At 42.2% G+C, this 26,688-nt stretch overlaps 1 protein-coding gene across 1 annotated transcript in view; it reads left to right on the top strand.

The window, feature by feature from the left end:
- SYTL1 (synaptotagmin like 1) overlaps positions 1–26,688 on the top strand; it is a 64,935-nt gene that overhangs the window by 6,763 nt on the left and 31,484 nt on the right. Inside the window, exons 2-4 of the mRNA XM_075264435.1 lie at positions 6,897–7,095; positions 21,012–21,160; positions 21,237–21,336. Of these exons, the coding sequence (XP_075120536.1) occupies positions 6,977–7,095; positions 21,012–21,160; positions 21,237–21,336 (368 nt within the window). The 5' untranslated portion in view covers positions 6,897–6,976. The remainder of the gene's footprint in view (positions 1–6,896; positions 7,096–21,011; positions 21,161–21,236; positions 21,337–26,688) is intronic.

Here is a 26,688-nt window from a genome sequence, read left to right as displayed (position 1 = left end):
AAGGTATTGAATAACTGTTTGGAGTTGTGGAATAGGGAAGATATGACTTTTTCAGAGGTGAGTGCATTCTTGAAGTTGAGAACTGCCTCTTTATAAACGGTGTAGTCTTCCTTGGAGTGGCTTTTCTTCCAAAGGTGTTCTGCAACCCATAAAGCACCTCTCAGGTTTTTTTTTTTGTCAGGACCCTGTGCTTGTGTTGTCTATTGATCAGTCAAGCCCTGATGTGTGTGACGGGGCCATTGAGTTGAGGGCAGAAGTAATGGTGGTGTTCTAGAAAGCTTTGGCAGCATCTGTATCCTGGAGTGAGGATATGTCAGAGAGTGATAGAAGAGAATCAGAGTATGTAGATGTCAAGGCAGTTAAAGGGGTTGGCCACTTTCAGACCAATATTGACATACAAATGTACAATAAAAAGATATACAATTTTCCAATATACTTTCTTTATCAATTCCTCCCGGTTTTCTAGATCTCGGCTTGCTGTCATTCATTCTGTTACTTCTAGAAGATAAAAGTCTGACCATGGTCATGTGATTTACGGTCCATGGTCATGTGATGAGCACACAGGTACACAGCTGATTACCAAGGCAGATGTCTGATACTGAGCTGTGACTATAACGAGCAGCACATGTTGAAATCATCCCTGAAGACATTGTGGGTATCAGTGGAAAGGAAGTACATGAGCCAGGAAGTAAAGTGGTCTATGAAGATGGTGGTATAAGCCACTTGAAGGTTGGAGGGTGCGTAAACACGCATAGAGGACACTTCAAAGGAGGGGAGGGTGAGAGCAGATTGCAGTGAGATTGGGATGAAGGAGCAGTTGTCAGACACAAGAAGGCCAATACCTCTACCAGGTACGTTGTTGGGGGGGAGGAGTGTGCAAGAACTGGAGACTGCCATAGGAAAGTGCAACAGAGGAGAAAGGTCATGTGGTAACTAGTGAAGGGGAGGTCCCAACAATGGATCCCCAGCAATCCTACATTTGTCATCTTTCTTTTGGATAAGCAATAAATGTCATATGTCTGTTCCCAAAGATATCCGACTTTTCAATCGGACAGCAAAAACCTACATGTTGGGTTTTGCTGTCCGCTTGAAAAGTCGGACATCTTTGGGAACGGACAGTTAAGGACACCCACGGACAGTAAAAGAACGCACCCGATGTCCATTTATATCAATGCAAAATGTCACGGACACAGCTAGTGTCCGATGCTAATGTCCGCACAAGATTTTGCACGGACATTAGCAGTGGACACTAGCCGTCGGACACCGATAGTAGTGTGAACGCCCCCTCACTTCCACAAGTTTATTTCCACTTAAAGTAATCCTATGTCCAGAAAAGTATGCTGTGTCCCAGTACCGCTAAATAGTTAACAGTTATGTGAATTTTACCCGTTACTACATGTTTCAAGTTATTTACTTGTTTTGATGTGGTGTATCTTTAAGATGGACGGAACCAGTATGAATGGAGCAAGATTGATGGAACATTCTAGTAGGGAGGAGAAGTTAGTTACATAGTTCTCTCTGTCCTAGCTTGGTAGAGGAGCTAGTGAGCTGGAGTGCTATGTTAGGCTACAAAAATTAAGTAGTTACAATTCTCATTAAGTACCACTAAGCAGTTGGAGAGAGAGATGAGTCTTATAGCTCTGGTGATGTCCTGAACCTTCTTTTTGTGGAAGATTGTTTGTGGCCATTCAAAACTACAGTAAAAATTGTGAGCTGTTTGCTCTGTTACCCGCTGTTTCCTGGATCCTTAAAGGGATTGTCCAGTTTCAGATCAATATTGAGAGACAAAGATTGTTTGTATAATGAAAACTTAGACAATTTTTCAATATACTTTCTGTATCAATTCCTCATGGTTTTCTAGATCTCTGCTTGCTTTCATTCATTCTGCTCACTGCCAGTGGAAAAACTCAATCCATGGTCGTGTGATGATACACAAATGCACAACTTGTAGAACTTTTAATTATACAAACAATAACATTTGTCTCTTAATATTGGACTGAATTAGGACGTCCCCTTTAATACTGTACCTACAGTACAATAGTAAGGGCACCCCAACTACCTTCAAAGACTCTACCACTGGGTGTGCCACCAGGAAAAAAAACTACTTCCTTCACTGCAACGGTCCAGGTAGAGACCACCGTCACTACGAACTCAACTATGACAACCTACTTCTATCCTCACCCCACTCCTCCACCAGGCTACTGCAAACCCAATGTTATGTGGATGAGACTTGCCACCCTGAATGCCGCTACTGTTTTACTAAGACAACACCTGTAGTATATATAGCAATAAGTAGTATGTAGTAACTTCCTTTAGTAGTAACAGCGAATTAATAGAAGTTGTCTTGTTTTATTTTGTCTCTTGTCTGATTTTAGCAATGGATTTACGCCATTGCTTTCATAAAACAGTGTCCAGCGTGAGCACCGTGTTTGTGTTAACGTTTTATGACGCCTGCAGCAGATTTTGGCAGTGTTGGGGAAAAGGGAGTGTGCCATATAAGCAATTCACTGCTTCTTTCCTCATCTGTTAGAAAGTGTCAGGGAAGAACAATATGAATTATAACCTAGTATTGTTCAGTAGTCTGAACTGTAAACATGAAGCAAAGATTATACTGGGTATATTAGAGTACAATAGAATTTCACCATGGTCTGCGGTAGGTTTAAAGTGGGAATTTTCTAGTACCAGGAACAAGCCATTTAGTGCAGACAGACACAGTTTCATGTAACTCTGGCAGTGTGAAAGATCTGAATGACTATTAAGAATTCTGGAGGAGTACCACCATAGTTCTGCACTATAATGCACTTGTCGTTCCCTTTCACATATATATTTGTTCATTGACCTTAACAATAGGCTTGTTTGCTATCAGTGGAGAATCTGACAACGCTTGGACATATTGTTGTTCATGGACTTGTTTTGTCAGTGGTTGATTCGTTTTTCTCATTAGTGAAAAATAGATCAACAATAACACCCGTATGATGTCCATAGTTTTCTTGTACCCATAGATTACAATGGGGTGAATTGACCAAAATAGACCTTGACTCCATTTTATTTCAACAGACTCACAGTCCATGAAAGTCCTCTCTGATCATAGGCATTCATTTTTCAAATTGCTTGGTTAAATGCAACTAAGGTATCTAAAGATCAATAATGTGGGCGCTGCCATGTTATCCGCTCCCAAAAGTGATATCCAGGGGTGCTGATTCATTACCAATTACAGCTGGGAAGGCTCCCAGGCCTGTCATTGCTGTGCTTGTTTGTCAGGCTGCAATAGCCTATAATAGTAGTCAATGGATTTTACAAAATATTTTATGGATAAATTTGGGAAAATACCCAAACTATAAACAAATATTTTTCCATACAATGGTAGAAAAAAATTATGAACAACCATTTTTGTGCCATTTCACCATCAAAACATCAGACAATTCCCAATATTCTGCTTGTTATATCTACATGCTGTGACCCCCCTCCTCGTGTCCTCCAACCACATTCGGCTGTATTATTAACATCAATCCGCACAGAGAACTAAATGATCCTGCAGTGTGTCTGTGTTTCTTTCCTTTTTAGTTGCTCTGATTCCTAGGATTTCTCTATCTGCCATGAGTTTGTATGTGTTTCTCTCTTGTTATATACTACTGTACCATCTATGAAACTGTATCACTGAAACTTCCCCATTGTGGGACTATTAAAGAATTATCTTATCTTATATAGTATAAGTAATATCTACAACTTGTCAGCATCATACATAGAAACATAAAAGGTGGCAGAATACAGTGACTCATAGCTTTTAACTCTTTCCCGGCAAAAAAAAAAAAAAAAAAAAAAAGTCTGATGGAAAGGGTTAATTTTGAAACTGGATTTTTGTAAAGTTATTGAGACATAAAAACAAAAACAAAATGAGATTATTACCACTGTGATCATACCGACCCGCAGAAGATAATCTATAGAGATGGGTGAAGATTTGTCTCATTTTAGGTTGTGGTTCAGGACCAAGATTTGTTTTGTGTCAATGAATTTCGGCATAAACCACACCTTAAAATGGCTTAAAACAAGTATAGAACACTCTTAGTTTCATACTAATAATATACTTGTTGCTGTGTAAGCATTATACTGTAGTGTAGGGCTCCTAGGAATCTATCTATCTATCTATCTATCTATCTATCTATCTATCTATCTATCTCCTATCTATCTATCTATCTATCTATCTATCTATCTCCTATCTATCTATCTATCTATCTATCTATCTATCTATCTATCTATCTCCTATCTATCTATCTATCTATCTATCTCCTATCTATCTATCTATCTCCTATCTATCTATCTATCTTTCTATCTATCTATCTATCTATCTATCTATCTATCTCCTATCTATCTATCTATCTATCTATCTATCTATCTCCTATCTATCTATCTATCTATCTATCTATCTATCTCCTATCTATCTATCTATCTATCTATCTATCTCCTATCTATCTATCTATCTATCTATCTATCTATCTATCTATCTATCTCCTATCTATCTATCTATCTATCTCCTATCTATCTATCTATCTATCTATCTATCTATCTATCTATCTCCTATCTATCTATCTATCTATCTATCTATCTATCTCCTATCTATCTATCTATCTATCTATCTATCTATCTATCTATCTATCTCCTATCTATCTATCTATCTATCTATCTATCTATCTATCATCTATCTATCTATCTATCTATCTATCTATCTCCTATCTATCTATCTATCTATCTATCTATCTCCTATCTATCTATCTATCTATCTATCTATCTCCTATCTATCTATCTATCTATCTATCTATCTATCTATCTCCTATCTATCTATCTATCTATCTATCTCCTATCTATCTATCTATCTATCTCCTATCTATCTATCTATCTATCTATCTCCTATCTATCTATCTATCTATCTATCTATCTATCTATCTATCATCTATCTATCTATCTATCTCCTATCTATCTATCTATCTATCTATCTATCTATCTATCTTCTATCTATCTATCTATCTATCTATCTCCTATCTATCTATCTATCTATCTATCTCCTATCTATCTATCTATCTATCTATCTATCTATCTCCTATCTATCTATCTATCTATCTATCTATCTCCTATCTATCTATCTATCTATCTATCTATCTCCTATCTATCTATCTATCTATCTATCTATCTCCTATCTATCTATCTATCTATCTATCTATCTATCTATCTCCTATCTATCTATCTATCTATCTATCTATCTATCTATCTCCTATCTATCTATCTATCTATCTATCTATCTATCTATCTATCTCCTATCTATCTATCTATCTATCTATCTCCTATCTATCTATCTATCTATCTATCTATCTATCTCCTATCTATCTATCTATCTATCTATCTATCTATCTATCTATCTATCTCCTATCTATCTATCTATCTATCTATCTATCTATCTATCTCCTATCTATCTATCGATCTATCTATCTATCTATCTATCTATCTCCTATCTATCTATCTATCTATCTATCTATCTATCTATCTCCTATCTATCTATCTATCTATCTAATTTCTAAAGTAAAGGGAGAAAATGTTATGTCAAAGTGAATGTGAGTTGTATGTCTGGAAAAACAATTGGTAGTTACGGTTAGATAGAAAAAAAGAATGGTTTTGAAGAAAAATTAGTCTCTTTTGATAGTTTGTAAGTGCTACAGGTTTATTATTATTATTATTATTATTATTATTATTTGGGAGACAAATTTGTGACTCTAAGCCAAGTTGAAAAGTCCGAAAGTGTGGTGTACTAGAATCTGAAGGTGGACCAGGCCGCAGGCATTAGTGGTGGTAGGCAATCCTAGAGGGATTCCTCTTTTTGTTTGTTTCCTTTTTGGTCTTTAATGTTTAATTAAAAGTTATTTTTCACAAAAACACAACCTCAAATCAGAACTGAATTTTTACTTTGTTTGTGGAACTGTACACCTGTGAGTCCTGGAAGTTTTTTCTGTGCACCTCGTTGTCTGTTTCGTGGATTTGGATTATGTAGCTGAACATGGTGTGCTGAAAAATATTCCTTTTTTCCTAGGAAATATTACACGGCAGTATTAAATTCAACGTCAGCGAATATGGGCTATTTGCATGAATGTTATTTTGATGCTCCGTTGTCTTGGACCATGTTCTATTTTTGGCCATTTTCATATATGTCCTTTCACTGAAATGTATAGGGAATTCTTGAACAGGGGTGCCCCTTGGATGTGAGACAGCTGTGAAAAATGGCTGTTTTTACGTCCCTTTTGCAGCTCGGTCGTCTGAATGTAGCCTCACCAACTGACACAGTTTCTTATATGTGGACTAGAAGTCAGTTTCTCCATTTAATCCAATTAGATTCACACTGAGGCTCTCATAGAAATGAATGGAGAAACTGACTTCCTGACCAAACATAACAGGCTTTGTCAGTTGGAGGGTCTTATTGCTGATCACATGACACCGCTGTGGATCAGAAAAGAGTGGATAACTTACAAATACAACCTCCATATAGACGATTACCTGCACTACAATTTACATCATAAGCCACAGGCCAGAAAATACATTTTTTGAGAGTGTTCTACTTTAAATAAGGAAAAAATGTATTCTTCATAATTCAACTGTTATGCAAAATATCTGGTTCAAAAATGGTTTTAGTGGTGCCTGCTATTATTTTTCTGTAACCTTTCTCTCGCCAGACCATAGTTCATCACTTCCTTATTCAAGGCTTGTGGTATTTGTATTAAACATACATCCTGTAGATGCACCGCCAACCAGCTGCAGCTAGTATACTGTCCTATAGAGAGTGTGTAGTACACTGAGTCACTGTTTTTTTATTTATTGCTTATTGTTCTGTCTCATGTACCGTTTTTACATGTCAGGTATACAGCACACAACCGATGGTCATTCAGCTGTGATTGACTTCACCCCCTACTGCTAGAGTGACCAATGTGGGCAAAGGATGGATGACAGTGTGGACATTCTGGATCTCAGTTTCTTGACAGGAGAGGAGCAAAGGGTGATATCTGAGGTTCTGGAGCGAGATACACAGCTAAAGGAGAAGGATGAACAGCGAGTACAGTAAGTGATTATGAAGTGTGGAATAAAGGACATTTTCACTAAAAGACATATTATGTTTCAATATGTGCAGGTTTAATTTGAAAAAAAAAAAAAGTGTCTTTTATCTTCATAAGAACTTTCTATGGAGGTATTTGAACACTTGCACCCATTCTTTAAAAAGGTGGTCATTTCTAGGAGACCTCTATGTAGGACCCATTTTTGGAGCATAGAGAACGTGGTGCACTGGACATGCATGTTTCCTTGGGAAGTAGTTTAGAATGCTACACTGTAGACTACATGTACAAGCAAGCAAATGTGATGTTTGCCCCTTCCATAAAAATAGGGTGGTTCAAAAAAGGCAGCTTTACGGTACACATAATGGAGGAGTGCATGTAGCATGACACAATCGTGGTTGCCTAGTTTACTATTCCACATAGTACTTTCATTCTACTGTTTCATTGAGTCTTACCTAAGAGTCTGTGCAAATCAATCAAGGCCCCACGTAGCGTCCTACAGCAAAAAAGCACTGCGTGAAAAACCACGGCCGAAACACATTGCGATTTTTCCCGCAGCGCTTTTCACAGAAAGTCTGCAAAGGTTTTATCTGCGGACTTCCTCTTACAATTATAGCTACAGCATTTCCGTAGGTATAATTAACATGCTGCGATTTCCAAAACTGCAATGTTTTTGGAAATCGCAATGTGTCCGCAGCGCATATTTCTTTCGCAAGGCATGGATGAGATTTGCTAGAATCCAATCCACTTTACAGTCACTCTAAGACACTCTGTTTTATTCTGCAGCATTTCTGCCAAGGTCAAACTGCACTGTTTTCACCACATGGGGCCATGGATTAAGAGAATCTTGTTGACTTTGCTTTGGATATTGGGCATTATGTCTTATACTCAAAAACAAAGAAACGATGATTCTAAGGAAACATTCTCCAAGAAGAAACAAATATGTAAATGTTTCTGTAAATACTTGTATTCCTCATGAATATCAATTCTGGAGCACCCTTATATACAAGACTGCATTGTGCTGTTCCCCTGTTATTACAATGAGATTTTGTTAATACCACGTCTTTGTCAATGAGACTTTTCCTTACACATCCTGACACAGTGAAGTCCTGCAATGGCGAACCTATGATACACGTGTCAAACGTGACATGGCCAGATATTTTGTCTGTTACTTATTGTATTACAACTTCTGATAATTTTCACTCATCTGTCCACGCTCCTGTCCTGGCTGCCCTCCGCTGCCTTCTCTAGGCGGCGCTACACTTACATGATGAGGCTGAAGAACGTTGGGATGCTACATTACGCGGCAGCTACAGCGCACCCTGAAGGTGGCAGCAGAGGGTGGCCAGGACTGCACCTTGGACAGGTGAGTAAAAATTATCGGTCGCTACTCTGTGTAGGGTTGGAGGGAAAAAAGGGGTCATATATTGCAGTGCTCCATTGCACAGCTGTCTGCATATGGGTGCTGCACATAAACATGTGGATTCTCAGTATGGGTACATAGATAATATGCCCATGTGCGTGAGGCAGGCAATAACCTGAGATAACTCTTCATTTGCTGTTTCTGTAATGCACAAATGATGCATTGGAACTATTTTGGAGGTTTTGTCAGATGCTGAGTTGCTAGGCAGAATATCTCTTTCAGGCTAAGGGTCCATTCACATGGAGGAAAATGGTGAGGAATTTTGTGTGGAATTTCAGCGCTGAAAAAAAAAAAGCCTCCCATTGAATTGAATGGGTTCTGCTAGCTTTTTATTCTGCTAGCAGAAAAAGGAACCCATTCAAGTCAATGGGAGGCTTTTTTTCAGCGCTGAAATTCCACAGAAAATTCCTCATCATTTTCCTCTATGTGAATGGACCCTAAAGTTCCACATAACTAGGCGCAGAAAAAAAATGCTGAAAAAAACGTGGCGGAAACATGTTTTTGTTACACAGCACTTTTCACAGAAAGTCACAGTTTTCTTCTGTAGACTTTCTGCCCCTATTATTTTTCTATGAAAAACGTTACCATTTCCTTAGATATATAAGACATGCTGTGATTTTTTTAAAACATTTTTTTAAATGCAGCTTTTTTTCTGCATAGAAAATTGTGCAACATATAATGGAATAGATATTGTGAGGCAGCATGGACAGAGGGGATAATATTTGGGAATGTATTCTACATACAATCTTTAGAAAGCGCTTCCACTTCTGGTTCCACTTAGCAAAAGGCAAAAGACAAAAAGATATTAATAACCCATAAGATTGAGGGGGTCCTCCACCCACCATCCCTATCAATCTGCTTATATAAGCAGCCACATGCTGGAACAACACAGTGCATGAACCTGGAAACAGACATCTCCATCCACTGTGTAGTGGCTGTCGACTTTCCCCTTTATGTTCCCCGGGGCTGGAGATATCGGTGCCTTTATAACGGCACCAATCTCTGCCCACTGTCAGAAGGGCGTTCCTGATAGTCTAGCTGGGCTGTGAGAAACGCCCCTCCTGACAGTACTGTCCATAACTCTGTACAGTCAGAAGAGGGCGTTCCTTACTGCTCAGCCATGATGATAAAATGTGAGGAACACTCCCCAAGTACTAGTCTATGGACGAGTACAGTCAGGAGGCGCATTCCTCACAGGTTAGCATCATCGATGGGTGGTAAGGAACACCCACTCCGACAGTACAAAGCTATGGACAGTGCTGTCAGGAGGGGCGTTCCTCAAAGCCCAGCTAGACTGTCAGAAACACCATGTTGACAGTGAAGAGCTATCGGTAACGGCACTGATATCTCTTGCCTCAGGGCAGATAAAGGGACACTTTCAAGCGGTATATAAAACTGCATGTGCCCAAGGACATGATAAGTATGAAAGTAAGAATACTGAAAAATGTGATTATTAATTACCATTCTTAAAGCATGTACTGCCAGTAGTTTGCACTGGCAAAGACTGTCTTAACACCTGTTTGCCTCTCATGCCTCATGTCAGTACTAAAGATCTTGCACCTTGGGTTTGAACATGCAATATGTTAATTATTGCTGTTTGTTTGCCTATAGTCAATCTATGCAATGCAAAGGTTGAAAGCCAGGGCCAGCTGCTCATGAATTGCTGCTGAAAGCCAGGAGGTTCGCTATGGATGTCCGTGGCAGACATCCCACAGCAGACCAGAGAGCAGCCTTATCCTTGAACTTTATGGAAGTACATTGGGTAAAACTGATACACTGAGAGCAGCTAGTACAAGACAACAGGATTCAAAGAACAACATAGAAGGAATTCCTGTATCATGAACTGTCTCCTCAGGTCCTGCACTAAAGCATAAAAGATCCTTTCTTAGAAAAGAGCTGTAGCAGACACTTTGTCAAACAATGGACAATGAAAGTCACAGTATCTATATAGAAGTGAGGGCCACAGTGCCTACAGAATTGTGACAACCACAGTAGTCCTATAGCATTGACAGTGCTCCCCTTAGCACTGACATGCAAGAAATAAAGTGGCCAATGAAACAGCAACTGTGTTGCAACCTTAGATCAATTTTTCTCTTCTGCTCACATACAGGGAGCGGAAGAGAAAACCTCTTGATTATGTTGTGCACCATGGACAAAGGAAAATCATCAGGGTCGAACTGGACCTCCAGAGTAACAGTGAATCCCCTGGTGGGCCTCGTGCCTACTGGACCCCACTGCTTTTTTATAGGCAGTGGAAGTCTGGTAATAGTGCTTTTATTACATTAATATGTATCTATATTTTTCGTATATAATTGCTCTTAGTATTTATTATGTTTTTGGTGGCATTATTATACACTGGTGTCGCCTCAGACCCCAGTGAATAATAATTGGAGGCCCAGGGGAGGTGATTAAATATATCAAACACTTATACTCGCCTCTGGGACTCATCTACCAGTATCTTCTTCAGGGCTCTTCCAGCTTGTGACTGAGGTAACGCGCCCCAGACCTCACTGCTGGGGCCTGTGACTGGGCCCCAAGCAGTCAACGTGGGACACTGGCATAATGACGCCATCGTGCCTCACGTGATTGGTGAGGCCCAAATACAGGCCCCAGCAGTGACATCTGGGATGTATGACCTCAGTCGCATGCAGTAGAAGACCAAAGAGGATGTAGAAGACGGCCGGATTGAGCAAGGATGCCCAGAAGAGTATAAGTGTTTGTTATTTTCCATCACCTCCCCTGGGACTCCCATTATTATGCTCTGGGGTCTGAAGCGACCCCAATGTGTAATTTATAGCACTACAATTCGGAGTGTCAAACCTCATGAATATTTAGGGGGACTTTTGGGAGCATTTTATCCTGTGTGGAGCCACTGTGGAGCATATTTTACTATGTTAGGGCCACTGTGAAGCATATTATACTGTGTGTGGACCACTGTGATCATTGTGAGGTTCCTTCATTATTTAAAGTACACACCATCTCTTTTATAGCAGACATAATGTAATAATAGTCACAGAGGGAATTATTACTGAAGTATAAATAATAGCACCAAACAGAGTAATGACGAGAATAAAACGTAACATTTATTGATAAGAGTCAACAGCGCATGCTCCGCTGGTCATCCTGATTCTCATGTAGGAATAGAATCAGGATGGCCAGCGGAGCAAATGCTTTTGGCTAGGAGGAACGCCCCCTGTGCTCCCTGGGCATCATTATCATATCTGGATAAACGAATATGATTAAAAAATGGCGACGAGCAGGAATGAATAACAGGTAAGAGAAGAATAGACTTTCTTAAGGCTATTCCAATGTGTGTTCAGTTAAAAAAGTCATTCACCAGTGATAGACTCCTTTTACTAGATACTGCTCTACTGGCACTTTAAATTATGATTATCTCACACCATTTCTGAGCAATTAGTTTCTCATTTGTGACAGGGATTTTGGGCAGTATATGCCACATATTGAGAGAGGGGTATTCTGGTTAATTTTTTTTTTTAATTGTTTTTATTTATGATGTTTTGCAGAGATTTGATTCACTTTTTTCATTAAACATTGCAGCTTATATGCTTTTGTAGCTGTATACACACTATTTTCTGGTTTTGGTTCAGATTTCTATTTGAGATAATCTTCTTCATTTCTTTTTCTGCATTCGAGCAACAAAATAATGATTGTAAAGGTGGAACGTTACAATAAGGACAGTTTTGGTTATAAATTCCATAGGGGATAACTTGCAGTTTAGTGGGGGGTCTGACTGCCCTTTCTGAATGAAGTGGTAGTTGGGCAGTGCATGCACCGCTCCATTTATTTCAACCGTTGACCAGTTGTCCTATGGCTGGGAGATAACTTGTTTTGTGGGAAAAAATATTCTCCATTGCTCAGAAACAAATCTAAACTTTTGCACTAGCCTTCCCAAAATCCTGCCTTGCAATTTATAGAGATGGTGTATTAGTACAGAATGAGCAATTCATACATCACCAATATCTCTTAAAGAAAACAATTCTGCATAGAATGGGGCTAAGTGTATAAAAGACTGGTATGAAATTCTGGGAAGGTTTGGTTGCAGTGTCAGAATGACAGAATAGCTAATGTAAGAAAAAAACATGCTGTGAAATAGAAACAGAAAAATGACTATATAAGCTCTTAACAGCACAGAGAGACTTTGTATGGACAAGGAGTTCCTTTCTGGAATGTGCAGGTGTTTCGTACATTACATAAGAGAGAGGAGGGAGAACCCACGTACTGACTTAACAGCTTATATGCAGTAACGCTCATTGGATACCATAAGGAAGGTGAAAGACAAGTTTTCAATAAAAGTTATATTGCAAAGTACTGTGTGAAAGGGCTGGAGTGGGTTGAAGTGTATTTGTAGTACTAATCATATTTCAAAGAGAGTCTATCACCACTTAAATCCCTCATGTAGCGTAAATGCTGCAGCGTTTTACAGTACCTACAAAGTGGATGGGATTCTGACTAATCCCATCGACACATTGAAGAGAAATATCCACATTCCATTTTCCTTATAAGTATAATAGAGACAGAATGTCCGCAGAGGAAAACTCTGTGGAATTTCTGTGAAATGCACTGCGGGAAAAATTGCAATGTGTTTCGGCAGCGCTTTTTGGGTGCAGCCTGTTACGAAGGGGCCTTTGCCTTGAGCCACTTATATGCTGTTGTAGTGACTAATAATGATATAGTCAAAAGACCTTTTTTGTGCCAAAGCGCAATCATGGCAGCGAGAAAATCAACTGCTATCCCGGATATAAATAACTGTTTGGTGCTGTGGGATGTGGCCACATCTGCCAGGTTACTAGTTGTCACCAGTAATCACCATCCATTACACCTCCTAATATAAATATTGGCAAGTCCTGATGGGCAAAAACAGTTACTGTGGCAGTCACAGCTCATTTGCATTCAGATTAAAGAGTGATTTTCTCAGTAACAAGACTGGAAAGAGATGTATTACCATAGCTCTGACAGTGTTAGGGGGCATTCACACTTGTGCCCCTGTACACTGTGTCATTCTGCCGGGTTTCCGTCCTAAGTCCTTGAAAAACTGCATAGGGGATGAAATGGATTTGAATGGATTTTAAAAGCAAACCGCCGGTGTCCGCCTGCAGCCTCATAGCAGAGAAACCGATTTTTTTTGGCCGGACACAAAGTCGGACATGCAGGACTTTGTGTCCGACCAAAAAAAAAACGGTTTACCCGCAGAGAGGTTGCATACAGACACCGGTGGTTTGCTTTTAAAACTCATTCAAATGAATGGGTTTTACAACTGACCGCCAGGAAACCATCCCCTGTGCAGTTTCGCCAGGGGAAACCCGGCGGAATGACACAGAGAGAAAGTGTGAACGCCCCCTTATACACTATGTTTTAAGCCAATTTAAGCAATGTTTTGTTCCAAACTTGTTCAACCCACAACAAATCTGGGATTCAAGCCACCCAAAATGAAAACAATTCGAATTGCTGACATGTTTGCTCATCTCTAATTGGGACATATTAATATTTATATTAGGAGGTGGCAGTAGGTGGTAAGCTCTTTAGAAAATAAATGCGCACCAAACACCTCATTTGCTTATGGGTTTGTAGTCTTTCTCAGGTGCAAATGTGCCCTTTGACACAGAAAAGGTATGTTCTCTATGTCACCAACCGACAAACAATAGCATAGAAGAGAACTTTTATACCACTGTTATTAATGCCCTTTGCTCTCATTTGTCATAGGATGACAGCAATGGACTTCAATGGGAATAGAGTGACTAATGCAGATGGAACACCATTATTAGTCTGCGTTCACTTTAATGTAAAGAAATCACGATGGAAGCTTTCGTTGGTCATATCCTTTACCTTCTTTGATGGAAGAACAAGTCTTACTTGTAGAACATCTGTCTTGTTTTTTTACATTAGAGTAAACAGACATCTGCATCCGTCATTCTATTGCCACTCTATGATGGATAAAAGCAAGATATTAATATCTTGCAAACTACTTAAAGGGGCTCTATCAGCAAAATTATGCTGATAGAGCCCCACATATGCGTGACTATTCAGGCACCACTAAAGTTATATTAAACTACACCCCCCCCCCCCCCGTTTTAAAATAAAACCCTAAAAAATAATATGTTAAACTTATCTATCGTGCACTGTGGGCGGGCATTCAGGGTCCGACGTCCTCTTCCAGCGATGTCTTCGGGTCCCGTCTTCCTCCGGTGCTCGCAAACTACCACTGATAAAAAATGGCGCGGGTGCATGTGCAGTAGCAGCAGTAGTAGTAGTAGTAGCAGCGTGCTACTGCGCATGCACCCACGCCATTTTTTATCAATGGCAGTTTGCGAGTGCCGGAGGAAGACGGGACCTGAAGACATCGCTGGAAGAGGACGTCGGACCCTGAATGCCCGCCCACAGTGCACGATAGATAAGTTTAACATATTCTTTTTTAGAGTTTTATTTTAAAACGATGGGGGGGTAGTTTAATATAACTTAAGCGGTGCCTGAATAACCTTTTTAAAGGCTATTCACGCATATGTGGGGCTCTATCATCATAATTTTGCTGATAGAGCCCCTTTAAGGTTTTATACTACCATTATTATTTTTATTTATTTATTTATTTATTGTTAAACTGTGATTTGTATTGAAATTTTCAAATAAACAGTAAACAAACAAACCAGGGTAAAGATTACTGCCAGAGCCAGAAACAGCGGGTAAAACATATATTAGAGCAACAAAACCAAAGTTGCAATACAGAGCTGCAAAAAGGAAAAATCGACAAGAGACAAAGATAGGGAGACACAAGGAGGGAAGGAGGAAGGAAGGGAATCAGAGACTACGGGTAGCACAATACGAGTCCCAGGGGGCCCAAACTGCTCAAAACTTCTCAACTGTATTTTTTAGAGAAGCTGTGAGGTATTCCAAGCATCTAATATCTTTAATGCGGGCTAAAAGGAAGGGAATCGGAGGTAGCTGGGTAGACGTAATACGGCCCATAAGGGAAATGTGGAGGGGACACCACTTGTCTAGAAGCGAAGAGGCAGGGGAAGTTAGCCAAATACAGAGTGGAGTAGGTGGAGGAGAGGTGGATACCTAAATATTTAAGTGAGCGATCACGCCATTGAAAATTATAATTTTGCTGGAGAAGGTGGAGGGTCGAATCTGGAATATTTAAGGGCAGAGCCTCAGTCTTAGAAGAGTTAATTTTATAGCCCGACAGGGTGCCATACTCCTGCAGAGTCGAGAGGAGGCAAGGAAGGGTGGTATAAATAATAATAATAATAATAATGAGGGTTGGTAAGCGATAACAGGACATTGTCCATGAATAGACAAATTTTGAAGACCCGATCCTGCACTTTAACTCCAGTAATATTAGGGTCTAGTCTAATTTTAGCCGCAAGCGGCTCGATACAGAGGGCAAAAATGAGGGGAGAGAGAGGGCAACTCTGTCGAGTGCCATTGCAGATAGAGAAAGAGGGTGAGGAGGCGTGTGGGAGCTTGACTACCGCCGAGGGAGAGGAATATAACGCTTTGACAGCCGTGAGGAAAGCCCCTGAGAAGCCAAAGTGCCTTAGGGTATCTCTCATGAAGGACCAATCAAGGCGGTCAAAGGCTTTCTCAGCATCAAGGCTGAGAAGGAAGGTGGAGGTAGAGGAACGGTTGACCACATCTATCAAATCCACAGCCGTTCTGGTGTTGTCCCCCCGACGACAGGGGACGAAACCCACCTGGCCTTGTGGATGAGAGATGGAAGCCAAACGTTAAGCCGGGTAGCCATACTACCATTATTAAAGGGGTAGTGAGGGTCCAGCAGCCAAGAGCTCCATAGATCTGCTTCCCTAGCAAGCCCCTGGTATTATTACGTTGTCCATCTTTATTCACTCTAATGTAAAAAGCTTACTTCCATCATATTTTTACGTTTCTGATGGAAGAACAAGTCGTACTTGCAGAACAGGAAAGCATCCGTCTTGTCTTTATATTAGTGTAAATGGGAACAGACAAGGAAGCTTTGTATACATCCGTCACTCTATTTCTCTTACCAAATGGAGGATACCAGAATCTACTGGAAATTTAAGGACCTGAAAACACTTCTGAAGAAACGGGCACAGCTGGACAGCGATATCTTTTTCCTATCTAATTGCAGAAAAGAGAAATTAATTCCTAAAGGACTCAGGCTCACAAACCCCATCGCATCTACATACAATACTCACTATGCACAAAACTTGTGTTATAGAACTTCAGAGAGACTGCGGAATCACCTCATACATCACTTCTACAGCATCAAGAGTAAAATCCAAATGGAGATTAAAACAAAATGGAACAATATCGAGGAGAGCTCCAGGATAACATTACTACAATACTATGATAAACTGCAGAAATCTCTGATCCTCAATAAGCGAAAGAAACTCCACAGACTGAGACTTGCTGCAGGTTTCTACAAGAATACACACAAAGCAAAATATATATCTAACAACAACCGGGACCACTCACACGTGGATTTGGAAACACAGAACTGTGTTATCAATCTCTCCACCTATGAACCCACCAAAGCAGAATTTGGGGTACTCTCCAGGGGACTCTCATTTTGTCCTTCTAAAACCATGGATAAAATTGAACTGTGCAGCGACATGGAGGATTTTTTCAGGAGACTGCGCCTGAGAGAATATTTTCATGACACAGATGACACAGAGGAGACTCAACCTACCCCTTCAGAGATTCCAATCTTAGCAAAAAAGGAGACATCTGATTGGACACCTCCAACTGGACGAAATTTTGATTTGGATAATTACATAGACTGTTTCAGACACATGGTCAAATCCACTATACTGGATACAAATAAAGCACTGCCATCTAACATCACTGCCCAGGAAAGAAGGGCCATAAAATCTCTGAGAAATAATAACGACATCATCATTAAACCAGCGGACAAGGGTGGTGCTATAGTCATGATGAACACATCAGACTACATACAGGAGGCACACAGACAGCTGAATGACACACACTACTACTCCAAGTTGGATTCAGACCCCACAGTGGAGTACTCCAAAAAACTAAAAAAGGTTATCTCCGGCCTATCTGATGGAGCAATAAGCCTAAGCAGCCTCATACCAGCAAGCCCTAGGACAGGGACTTTTTAGGACAGAGACCGATCATCTCATGTGTTGAGACTCTCACTGAACAGATCTCTGGATGGGTGGAGGGTACTCTTAAACCCCTAGTAAAGGATACAGCCAGCTACCTACAGGATACTACAGACCTATTAAACAAACTATCCACTATAGGTCCCCTTCCAGATGGAACCATCCTGGCCACCATGGATGTAGAATCCCTGTACTCCAACATCCCACACCAGGACGGTATAAATGCCTGCCAGTTTTTCATGGAAAAGCGAGGTATGAACGCTGAATCGGTGGTGAAACTGACAAAATTCATCCTCACTCACAATTACTTCTCCTTTGGTGACTGCATCTATTTACAACGGACCGGCACCGCAATGGGGAGCAAAATGGCGCCACAGTACGCTAATCTCTTCATGGCCAAGCTGGAGAGTGACTTCCTCTCCACCTGCACCATTAGGCCTCGGGCCTACTATCGCTTCATTGATGATATCCTAATCATTTGGACTGGGTCTGAGGAACAGCTGAAAACCTTCCATGAACAGTTCAACCAGTTCCATCCCACCATCAACCTGACGCTCAATCACTCCTTCTCCGAAATAAACTTCCTGGATGCAGTCATCAAGATACAGGACAACAAAACTGAGACATCGCTGTATCGGAAACCAATTGACCGCCCTACGTACCTAAGATGGGATAGTTTTCATCCTAAACACATAAAGAACTCCATTGTATACAGCCAGGCCATCAGATACCATCGCATATGTTCAAACCCTGCAGATAGGGACGAACACCTTGGGGGCCTCAAAAACACATTCCTGAGGCAGGGTTACCATCCAAGAACAGTTGATAACCAAATCACCAGAGCCACCAGGATACCAAGATCGGAGTTATTAAAATACAATACCAAACAGGAGAACACTCGGGTACCCCTGGTTGTCACATACAACCCCCACCTGGAGACGCTGAGAGGAATCACACGCAAATTACATCCACTACTGCAAAAAGACAACCGTCTAAAATCCATATTTTCTGACCCCCCTCTCCTATGCTACAGACAGCCACCAAACCTCAGGAATATGATTATTAGCAGCTCTCTGTCACCTCCAACTAACAAAGGAACATTCCCATGTGGACAGAAGAGGTGCAAAACCTGCCCCCACATACTGACCACTGACAAGATAGAGATACCAAACTCTAACAGGGAATATAAAATCCCAGGTACGTTCACCTGTAACACACCTAATGTGGTGTATTTGATCATTTGCACCAAATGTTCCACTGAAAATCTGTATGTTGGAGAGACTGGTCAGAAACTCAGAATGAGAATTAATTCACATCGCCATACAATCAAACAACAGAGAACTGATCTTCCCGTGCCAAATCATTTTTGCCAGGAACACCACAGCATCATCAATGACATGAAAATCTTGATCTTAAAAGGGAACTTTAAATCAAGGAAACAGCGACTGATTTATGAGTACAAGGCCATGACCCTATTCCAGACGTTGGACAATGGGATGAACATCTCACGTGGGTTTATGTCTTTTTATACACATCATTAAGACAGCCATTAAGATAAGAACTGGGGGATCTGGCAATTGATTGTTTGTTGTTATAAGTATATAGTAATAAGCCTCTTCCCCCCCTCCCTCCTGTAATTCTAGCCCTGTGTTCAGTTATAAATATGCAGCCTCTACAGAGTGTTTTTTAGTTATATCTGAAGAAGAAGCTCAGAGGAAAGCTTCGAAACGTCATATTCTGTCATCATTATGAGTTAGCCATTAAAAAAAGGTATCACCTACTGAAGACTTGCAAAGTTTTTTTTGTTTTTTTATATTTTATCATGAAAGCAATGGACATTTATATCTTGTAAACCACTTAAGGTTATTAAAGGGGTTATCTAATTTCTAATTTTGTTTGCCTATCCTTAGGATAGGATATCATTATTAGATGTGCAAGGGTACTATAGCAGACATCTCTAGAGATCTGCTGCTCCCGCTATTGTTTACATGTTGGGAGCCATTCTGCTCCTTTGCCGTGCAGTTTGTAGCGGCAGGTTTTGGTATGGCAGTGCTGTACAATAGTCTTCAATCAATAGCATTGCCAGTGAACAGTGCAGGTTCCCATCATGTAAACGTTACTGGGAACTGCAGTGTCCTCCAACAGATGATCTGCGGGGGTCTCAGTTGTTGGACCCTTGCAGATCTAATACAGATGACCTATCCTAAGTATAATTTTTTTTTTTTGAGGAGTAAGTAGAGGCCATCAATATAAAAATTGGATAACCCCTTTAATAACAGCAGTGTTATTAAACCCTATGTGGTTTACAAGATATTTTGGTGGTTGTAGTCTCTCATTAAGCCTGAAAGGAAACCAAGGGCAAGCCGACTGCGCATGCCCGCCGGCCACGAGAAAATGGCCGCTTACAATACTATGTAAGCGGCCATTTTTCTTGTGGCTGCGAGCATGCGCAGTTGGCTTTGCCCTAGGCCTAGAAGTTAGAAGACACCGCTGGAAGAAGACGCGGTGAAGGCCTCGATCCAGACGAAGATGGAGGCGGCGCTGGAGAGTTCTCTCGTAGCATTGGGGCCACCCCCAGTGCTGTTTGACCGCTGATCCCAGTGCTGCGAAAGAACTAATTTACATATTGACAAAAAACAGGATTTTAGGCGAACGGCAGTATGGAAAAGACAACGAAGACAAATAGCCTTTTTTAAAGCTATTCCAACGTGTTAGAAAAAAAAGGGTTTGAAAGATAGGATCCCTTTGATAAAGTATCTTGCAAATTTTCTTATATTAACGTATATATTCGTCATTTATAAAAAGTTGTTTTAAAATTGGATGTACAATTTAAACTATGTTATGTGGGTGTATGGATGGTGTGTCTGCCTTATAAGAAGATGCATCCTCTGGTGGTGCATAAGGTGCTTTCCACAATGTGGAACAACATTATATTTGGCCATAACTTGCATTAGAATTCTAGTTAGAGTAATGCCCTGTAAATTAGATGTATTGGCCATTTCTTTTGGAGAAAGTAATAAGGAAATCTCTTACTTTTTCTAAGATATAGTCATTTTCACTGCCATGGGTGACAGCAGACATCAAGTAAAAGTTAGGCCATCTCATTATATATCATTGGCAAGACAAACAATTACAGGATATGCTGCTAGTGACCTATACTGAAGAAACTACTCTGCAATAGCTGTATACTACAGAAGAAATAACTAGTCAACAATATAGAATTTATCTAGTTTTTCTAAACATATTCCCTTAGGCCTGGAATACACAAGGCACTGGAAACCTCCACCGCTTCATTTATTAGTTATTTACTTACAGTAACTACACCTCTGCCTCACAGTACAATAAAGCGGTAAGTTAACGCTTTCTCTCTTTCTACAGGAAACTACGGTCATCTCTTTCAGATCCTCGTGTGCTAAAAAGACTGTCTGGGGACTGGTTCAGTGATATCAGGGAAAGACGTCCTTGGGGTCAAATTGGTGGAGTTGACATAGTGAGAGCATCCATCAGACGGAAAAAGAAAACCAGAGGTAAGTCATACATCTTCTTATATATTTATTAAAAGAGTTCTTATCTATTAATAGATGAAAAATCCTGTTTTCACAGGTGAATGGGACCAAAGTTGGGGTCAGGATGACAAAGAACTCAATGGGGATTATGACAGTGAGGACTCTGAAGAGGATGAATCTAAAACAACAGTAATAAGGTAAAATCTATGTACCTATGTAACTACAGTATACCTGTATTGCATTGCAAAATAAGATCACTGCAGCCACAATAAGTACTGTCTTTTTTTCTTTATTAATTATGTTGTTAAAATAAATTATATATTTTTTTAGATTATTTGAGATTATAAAAACATGGCTAATTTATTCCAAACATAGTGTGTTTCTTTGCCATGGATCATATTTGGTATTGTATTTCAATCACATTCACTGAAGTAAGGCTGAGCTGCAATATGGAAAAGAGTGGCTCTGTTCCTTAAATAGGCATGTTGTTACAACAAACTTTGTATAAATGAATAGTGCCATCAATTTTAAGAAACTGTGTAATATATTTTATCAGAGAGAAATGCTTCTTTATGTACTTATCAGGCTGTCTCCCACCCCTTCCCCTGAACAGCCGTGGGGTCCACGGCGCAAGACTCACTCCCAATTAGGCCCATTCATTCAGGCCTAAGCAGGAGCGGGATGACGAGACAGGATGCCGGTGCACTGCATCAGCTGAGGGGTACAGCAATGGGGAGCCCTGTGGCCCCCACTTATGTTAACCTGTACCTCAGCTGGTGGGAGGAAACCGTGGTCTTCTCAGAGGACAGTCAGCTCTGGTCAACTAACATTGAGCTCTGGATTAGATATATTGATGACGTCTTCATTTTGTGGAGAGGTTCAAAAGAAGAGTTTGATGTCTTTGTTGCCGAGCTTAATGTGAGTAATCTTGGTTTAATATTTACATCAGAGTTAATTGAAAGCTCACTGACCTTCTTGGATATGAGACTATCTAGGACTAAAGATGGTAGGGTCACTACTAGAGATGAGCGAACAGTGTTCTATCGAACACATGTTCGATCGGATATCAGGGTGTTCGCCATGTTCGAATCGAATCGAACACCACGTGGTAAAGTGCGCCAAAATTCGATTCCCCTCCCACCTTCCCTGGCGCCTTTTTTGCACCAATAACAGCGCAGGGGAGGTGGGACAGGAACTACGACACTGGGGGCATTGAAAAAAATTGGAAAAAGTCATTGGCTGCCGAAATCAGGTGACCTCCATTTTAGACGAATAGTGGATTTCAAATCCGGGTCATATGAGAATGTGAACTTTGTGACTATGAGACAGGGATAGCTGTACAGGCAGGGATAGCTAGGGATAACCTTTATTTAGGGGGGAATGTTATTAAAAATAACTTTTTGGGGCTCTATCGGGTGTGTAATTGTGATTTTTGTGAGATAAACTTTTTCCCATAGGGATGCATTGGCCAGCGCTGATTGGCCGAATTCCGTACTCTGGCCAATCAGTGCTGGCCAATGCATTCTATTAGCTTGATGAAGCAGAGTGTGCACAAGGGTTCAAGCGCACCCTCGGCTCTGATGTAGCAGAGCCGAGGCTGCACAAGGGTTCAAGCGCACCCTCGGCTCTGATGTAGGAGAGCCGAGGGTGCACTTGAACCCTTGTGCACCCTCAGCTCTGCTACATCAGAGCCGAGGGTGCGCTTGAACCCTTGTGCACACTCTGCTTCATCAAGCTAATAGAATGCATTGGCCAGCGCTGATTGGCCAATGTATTCTATTAGCCTGATGAAGTAGAGCTGAATGTGTGTGCTAAGCACACACATTCAGCTCTACTTCATCGGGCTAATAGAATGCATTGGCCAGCGCTGATTGGCCAGAGTACGGAACTCGACCAATCAGCGCTGGCTCTGCTGGAGGAGGCGGAGTCTAAGATCGCTCCACACCAGTCTCCATTCAGGTCCGACCTTAGACTCCGCCTCCTCCGGCAGAGCCAGCGCTGATTGGCCGAATTCCGTACTCTGGCCAATGCATTGTATTGGCTTGATGAAGCAGTGCTGAATGTGTGTGCTTAGCACACACATTCAGCTCTACTTCATCGGGCTAATAGAATGCATTGGCCAGCGCTGATTGGCCGAATTCCGTACTCTGGCCAATCAGTGCTGGCCAATGCATTCTATTAGCTTGATGAAGCAGAGTGTGCACAAGGGTTCAAGCGCACCCTCGGCTCTGATGTAGCAGAGCCGAGGCTGCACAAGGGTTCAAGCGCACCCTCGGCTCTGATGTAGGAGAGCCGAGGGTGCACTTGAACCCTTGTGCACCCTCAGCTCTGCTACATCAGAGCCGAGGGTGCGCTTGAACCCTTGTGCACACTCTGCTTCATCAAGCTAATAGAATGCATTGGCCAGCGCTGATTGGCCAATGTATTCTATTAGCCTGATGAAGTAGAGCTGAATGTGTGTGCTAAGCACACACATTCAGCTCTACTTCATCGGGCTAATAGAATGCATTGGCCAGCGCTGATTGGCCAGAGTACGGAACTCGACCAATCAGCGCTGGCTCTGCTGGAGGAGGCGGAGTCTAAGATCGCTCCACACCAGTCTCCATTCAGGTCCGACCTTAGACTCCGCCTCCTCCGGCAGAGCCAGCGCTGATTGGCCGAAGGCTGGCCAATGCATTCCTATGCGAATGCAGAGACTTAGCAGTGCTGAGTCAGTTTTGCTCAACTACACATCTGATGCACACTCGGCACTGCTACATCAGATGTAGCAATCTGATGTAGCAGAGCCGAGGGTGCACTAGAACCCCTGTGCAAACTCAGTTCACGCTAATAGAATGCATTGGCCAGCGCTGATTGGCCAATGCATTCTATTAGCCCGATGAAGTAGAGCTGAATGTGTGTGCTAAGCACACACATTCAGCACTGCTTCATCAAGCCAATACAATGCATTAGCCAGTGCTGATTGGCCAGAGTACGGAATTCGGCCAATCAGCGCTGGCTCTGCTGGAGGAGGCGGAGTCTAAGGTCGCTCCACACCAGTCTCCATTCAGGTCCGACCTTAGACTCCGCCTCCTCCGGCAGAGCCAGCGCTGATTGGCCGAAGGCTGGCCAATGCATTCCTATGCGAATGCATACTTAGCAGTGCTGAGTCAGTTTTGCTCAACTACACATCTGATGCACACTCGGCACTGCTACATCAGATGTAGCAATCTGATGTAGCAGAGCCGAGGGTGCACTAGAACCCCTGTGCAAACTCAGTTCACGCTAATAGAATGCATTGGCCAGCGCTGATTGGCCAATGCATTCTATTAGCCCGATGAAGTAGAGCTGAATGTGTGTGCTAAGCACACACATTCAGCACTGCTTCATCAAGCCAATACAATGCATTAGCCAGTGCTGATTGGCCAGAGTACGGAATTCGGCCAATCAGCGCTGGCTCTGCTGGAGGAGGCGGAGTCTAAGGTCGGACCTGAATGGAGACTGGTGTGGAGCGATCTTAGACTCCGCCTCCTCCAGCAGAGCCAGCGCTGATTGGTCGAGTTCCGTACTCTGGCCAATCAGCGCTGGCCAATGCATTCTATTAGCCCGATGAAGTAGAGCTGAATGTGTGTGCTAAGCACACACATTCAGCACTGCTTCATCACGCCAATACAATGCATTAGCCAGTGCTGATTGGCCAGAGTACGGAATTCGGCCAATCAGCGCTGGCTCTGCTGGAGGAGGCGGAGTCTAAGATCGCTCCACACCAGTCTCCATTCAGGTCCGACCTTAGACTCCGCCTCCTCCAGCAGAGCCAGCGCTGATTGGTCGAGTTCCGTACTCTGGCCAATCAGCGCTGGCCAATGCATTCTATTAGCCCGATGAAGTAGAGCTGAATGTGTGTGCTTAGCACACACATTCAGCTCTAATTCATCGGGCTAATAGAATGCATTGGCCAGCGCTGATTGGCCGAATTCCGTACTCTGGCCAATCAGCACTGGCTAATGCATTGTATTGGCTTGATGAAGCAGTGCTGAATGTGTGTGCTTAGCACACACATTCAGCTCTACTTCATCGGGCTAATAGAATGCATTGGCCAATCAGCGCTGGCCAATGCATTCTATTAGCGTGAACTGAGTTTGCACAGGGGTTCTAGTGCACCCTCGGCTCTGCTACATCAGATTGCTACATCTGATGTAGCAGTGCCGAGTGTGCATCAGATGTGTAGTTGAGCAAAACTGACTCAGCACTGCTAAGTCTGCATTCGCATAGGAATGCATTGGCCAGCCTTCGGCCAATCAGCGCTGGCTCTGCCGGAGGAGGCGGAGTCTAAGGTCGGACCTGAATGGAGACTGGTGTGGAGCGACCTTAGACTCCGCCTCCTCCAGCAGAGCCAGCGCTGATTGGCCGAATTCCGTACTCTGGCCAATCAGCACTGGCTAATGCATTGTATTGGCTTGATGAAGCAGTGCTGAATGTGTGTGCTTAGCACACACATTCAGCTCTACTTCATCGGGCTAATAGAATGCATTGGCCAGCGCTGATTGGCCGAATTCCGTACTCTGGCCAATCAGCACTGGCTAATGCATTGTATTGGCTTGATGAAGCAGTGCTGAATGTGTGTGCTTAGCACACACATTCAGCTCTACTTCATCGGGCTAATAGAATGCATTGGCCAATCAGCGCTGGCCAATGCATTCTATTAGCGTGAACTGAGTTTGCACAGGGGTTCTAGTGCACCCTCGGCTCTGCTACATCAGATTGCTACATCTGATGTAGCAGTGCCGAGTGTGCATCAGATGTGTAGTTGAGCAAAACTGACTCAGCACTGCTAAGTCTGCATTCGCATAGGAATGCATTGGCCAGCCTTCGGCCAATCAGCGCTGGCTCTGCCGGAGGAGGCGGAGTCTAAGGTCGGACCTGAATGGAGACTGGTGTGGAGCGACCTTAGACTCCGCCTCCTCCAGCAGAGCCAGCGCTGATTGGCCGAATTCCGTACTCTGGCCAATCAGCACTGGCTAATGCATTGTATTGGCTTGATGAAGCAGTGCTGAATGTGTGTGCTTAGCACACACATTCAGCTCTACTTCATCGGGCTAATAGAATGCATTGGCCAGCGCTGATTGGCCGAATTCCGTACTCTGGCCAATCAGCACTGGCTAATGCATTGTATTGGCTTGATGAAGCAGTGCTGAATGTGTGTGCTTAGCACACACATTCAGCTCTACTTCATCGGGCTAATAGAATGCATTGGCCAATCAGCGCTGGCCAATGCATTCTATTAGCGTGAACTGAGTTTGCACAGGGGTTCTAGTGCACCCTCGGCTCTGCTACATCAGATTGCTACATCTGATGTAGCAGTGCCGAGTGTGCATCAGATGTGTAGTTGAGCAAAACTGACTCAGCACTGCTAAGTCTGCATTCGCATAGGAATGCATTGGCCAGCCTTCGGCCAATCAGCGCTGGCTCTGCCGGAGGAGGCGGAGTCTAAGGTCGGACCTGAATGGAGACTGGTGTGGAGCGACCTTAGACTCCGCCTCCTCCAGCAGAGCCAGCGCTGATTGGCCGAA

This window comes from Leptodactylus fuscus, chromosome 2 (genome assembly GCF_031893055.1).
Source record: "Leptodactylus fuscus isolate aLepFus1 chromosome 2, aLepFus1.hap2, whole genome shotgun sequence".
Classification (NCBI taxonomy): domain Eukaryota; kingdom Metazoa; phylum Chordata; class Amphibia; order Anura; family Leptodactylidae; genus Leptodactylus; species Leptodactylus fuscus.
The sequence above is the reverse complement of the archived record's forward strand: the minus strand, read 5'-3'. Positions and strand labels throughout refer to the sequence as shown.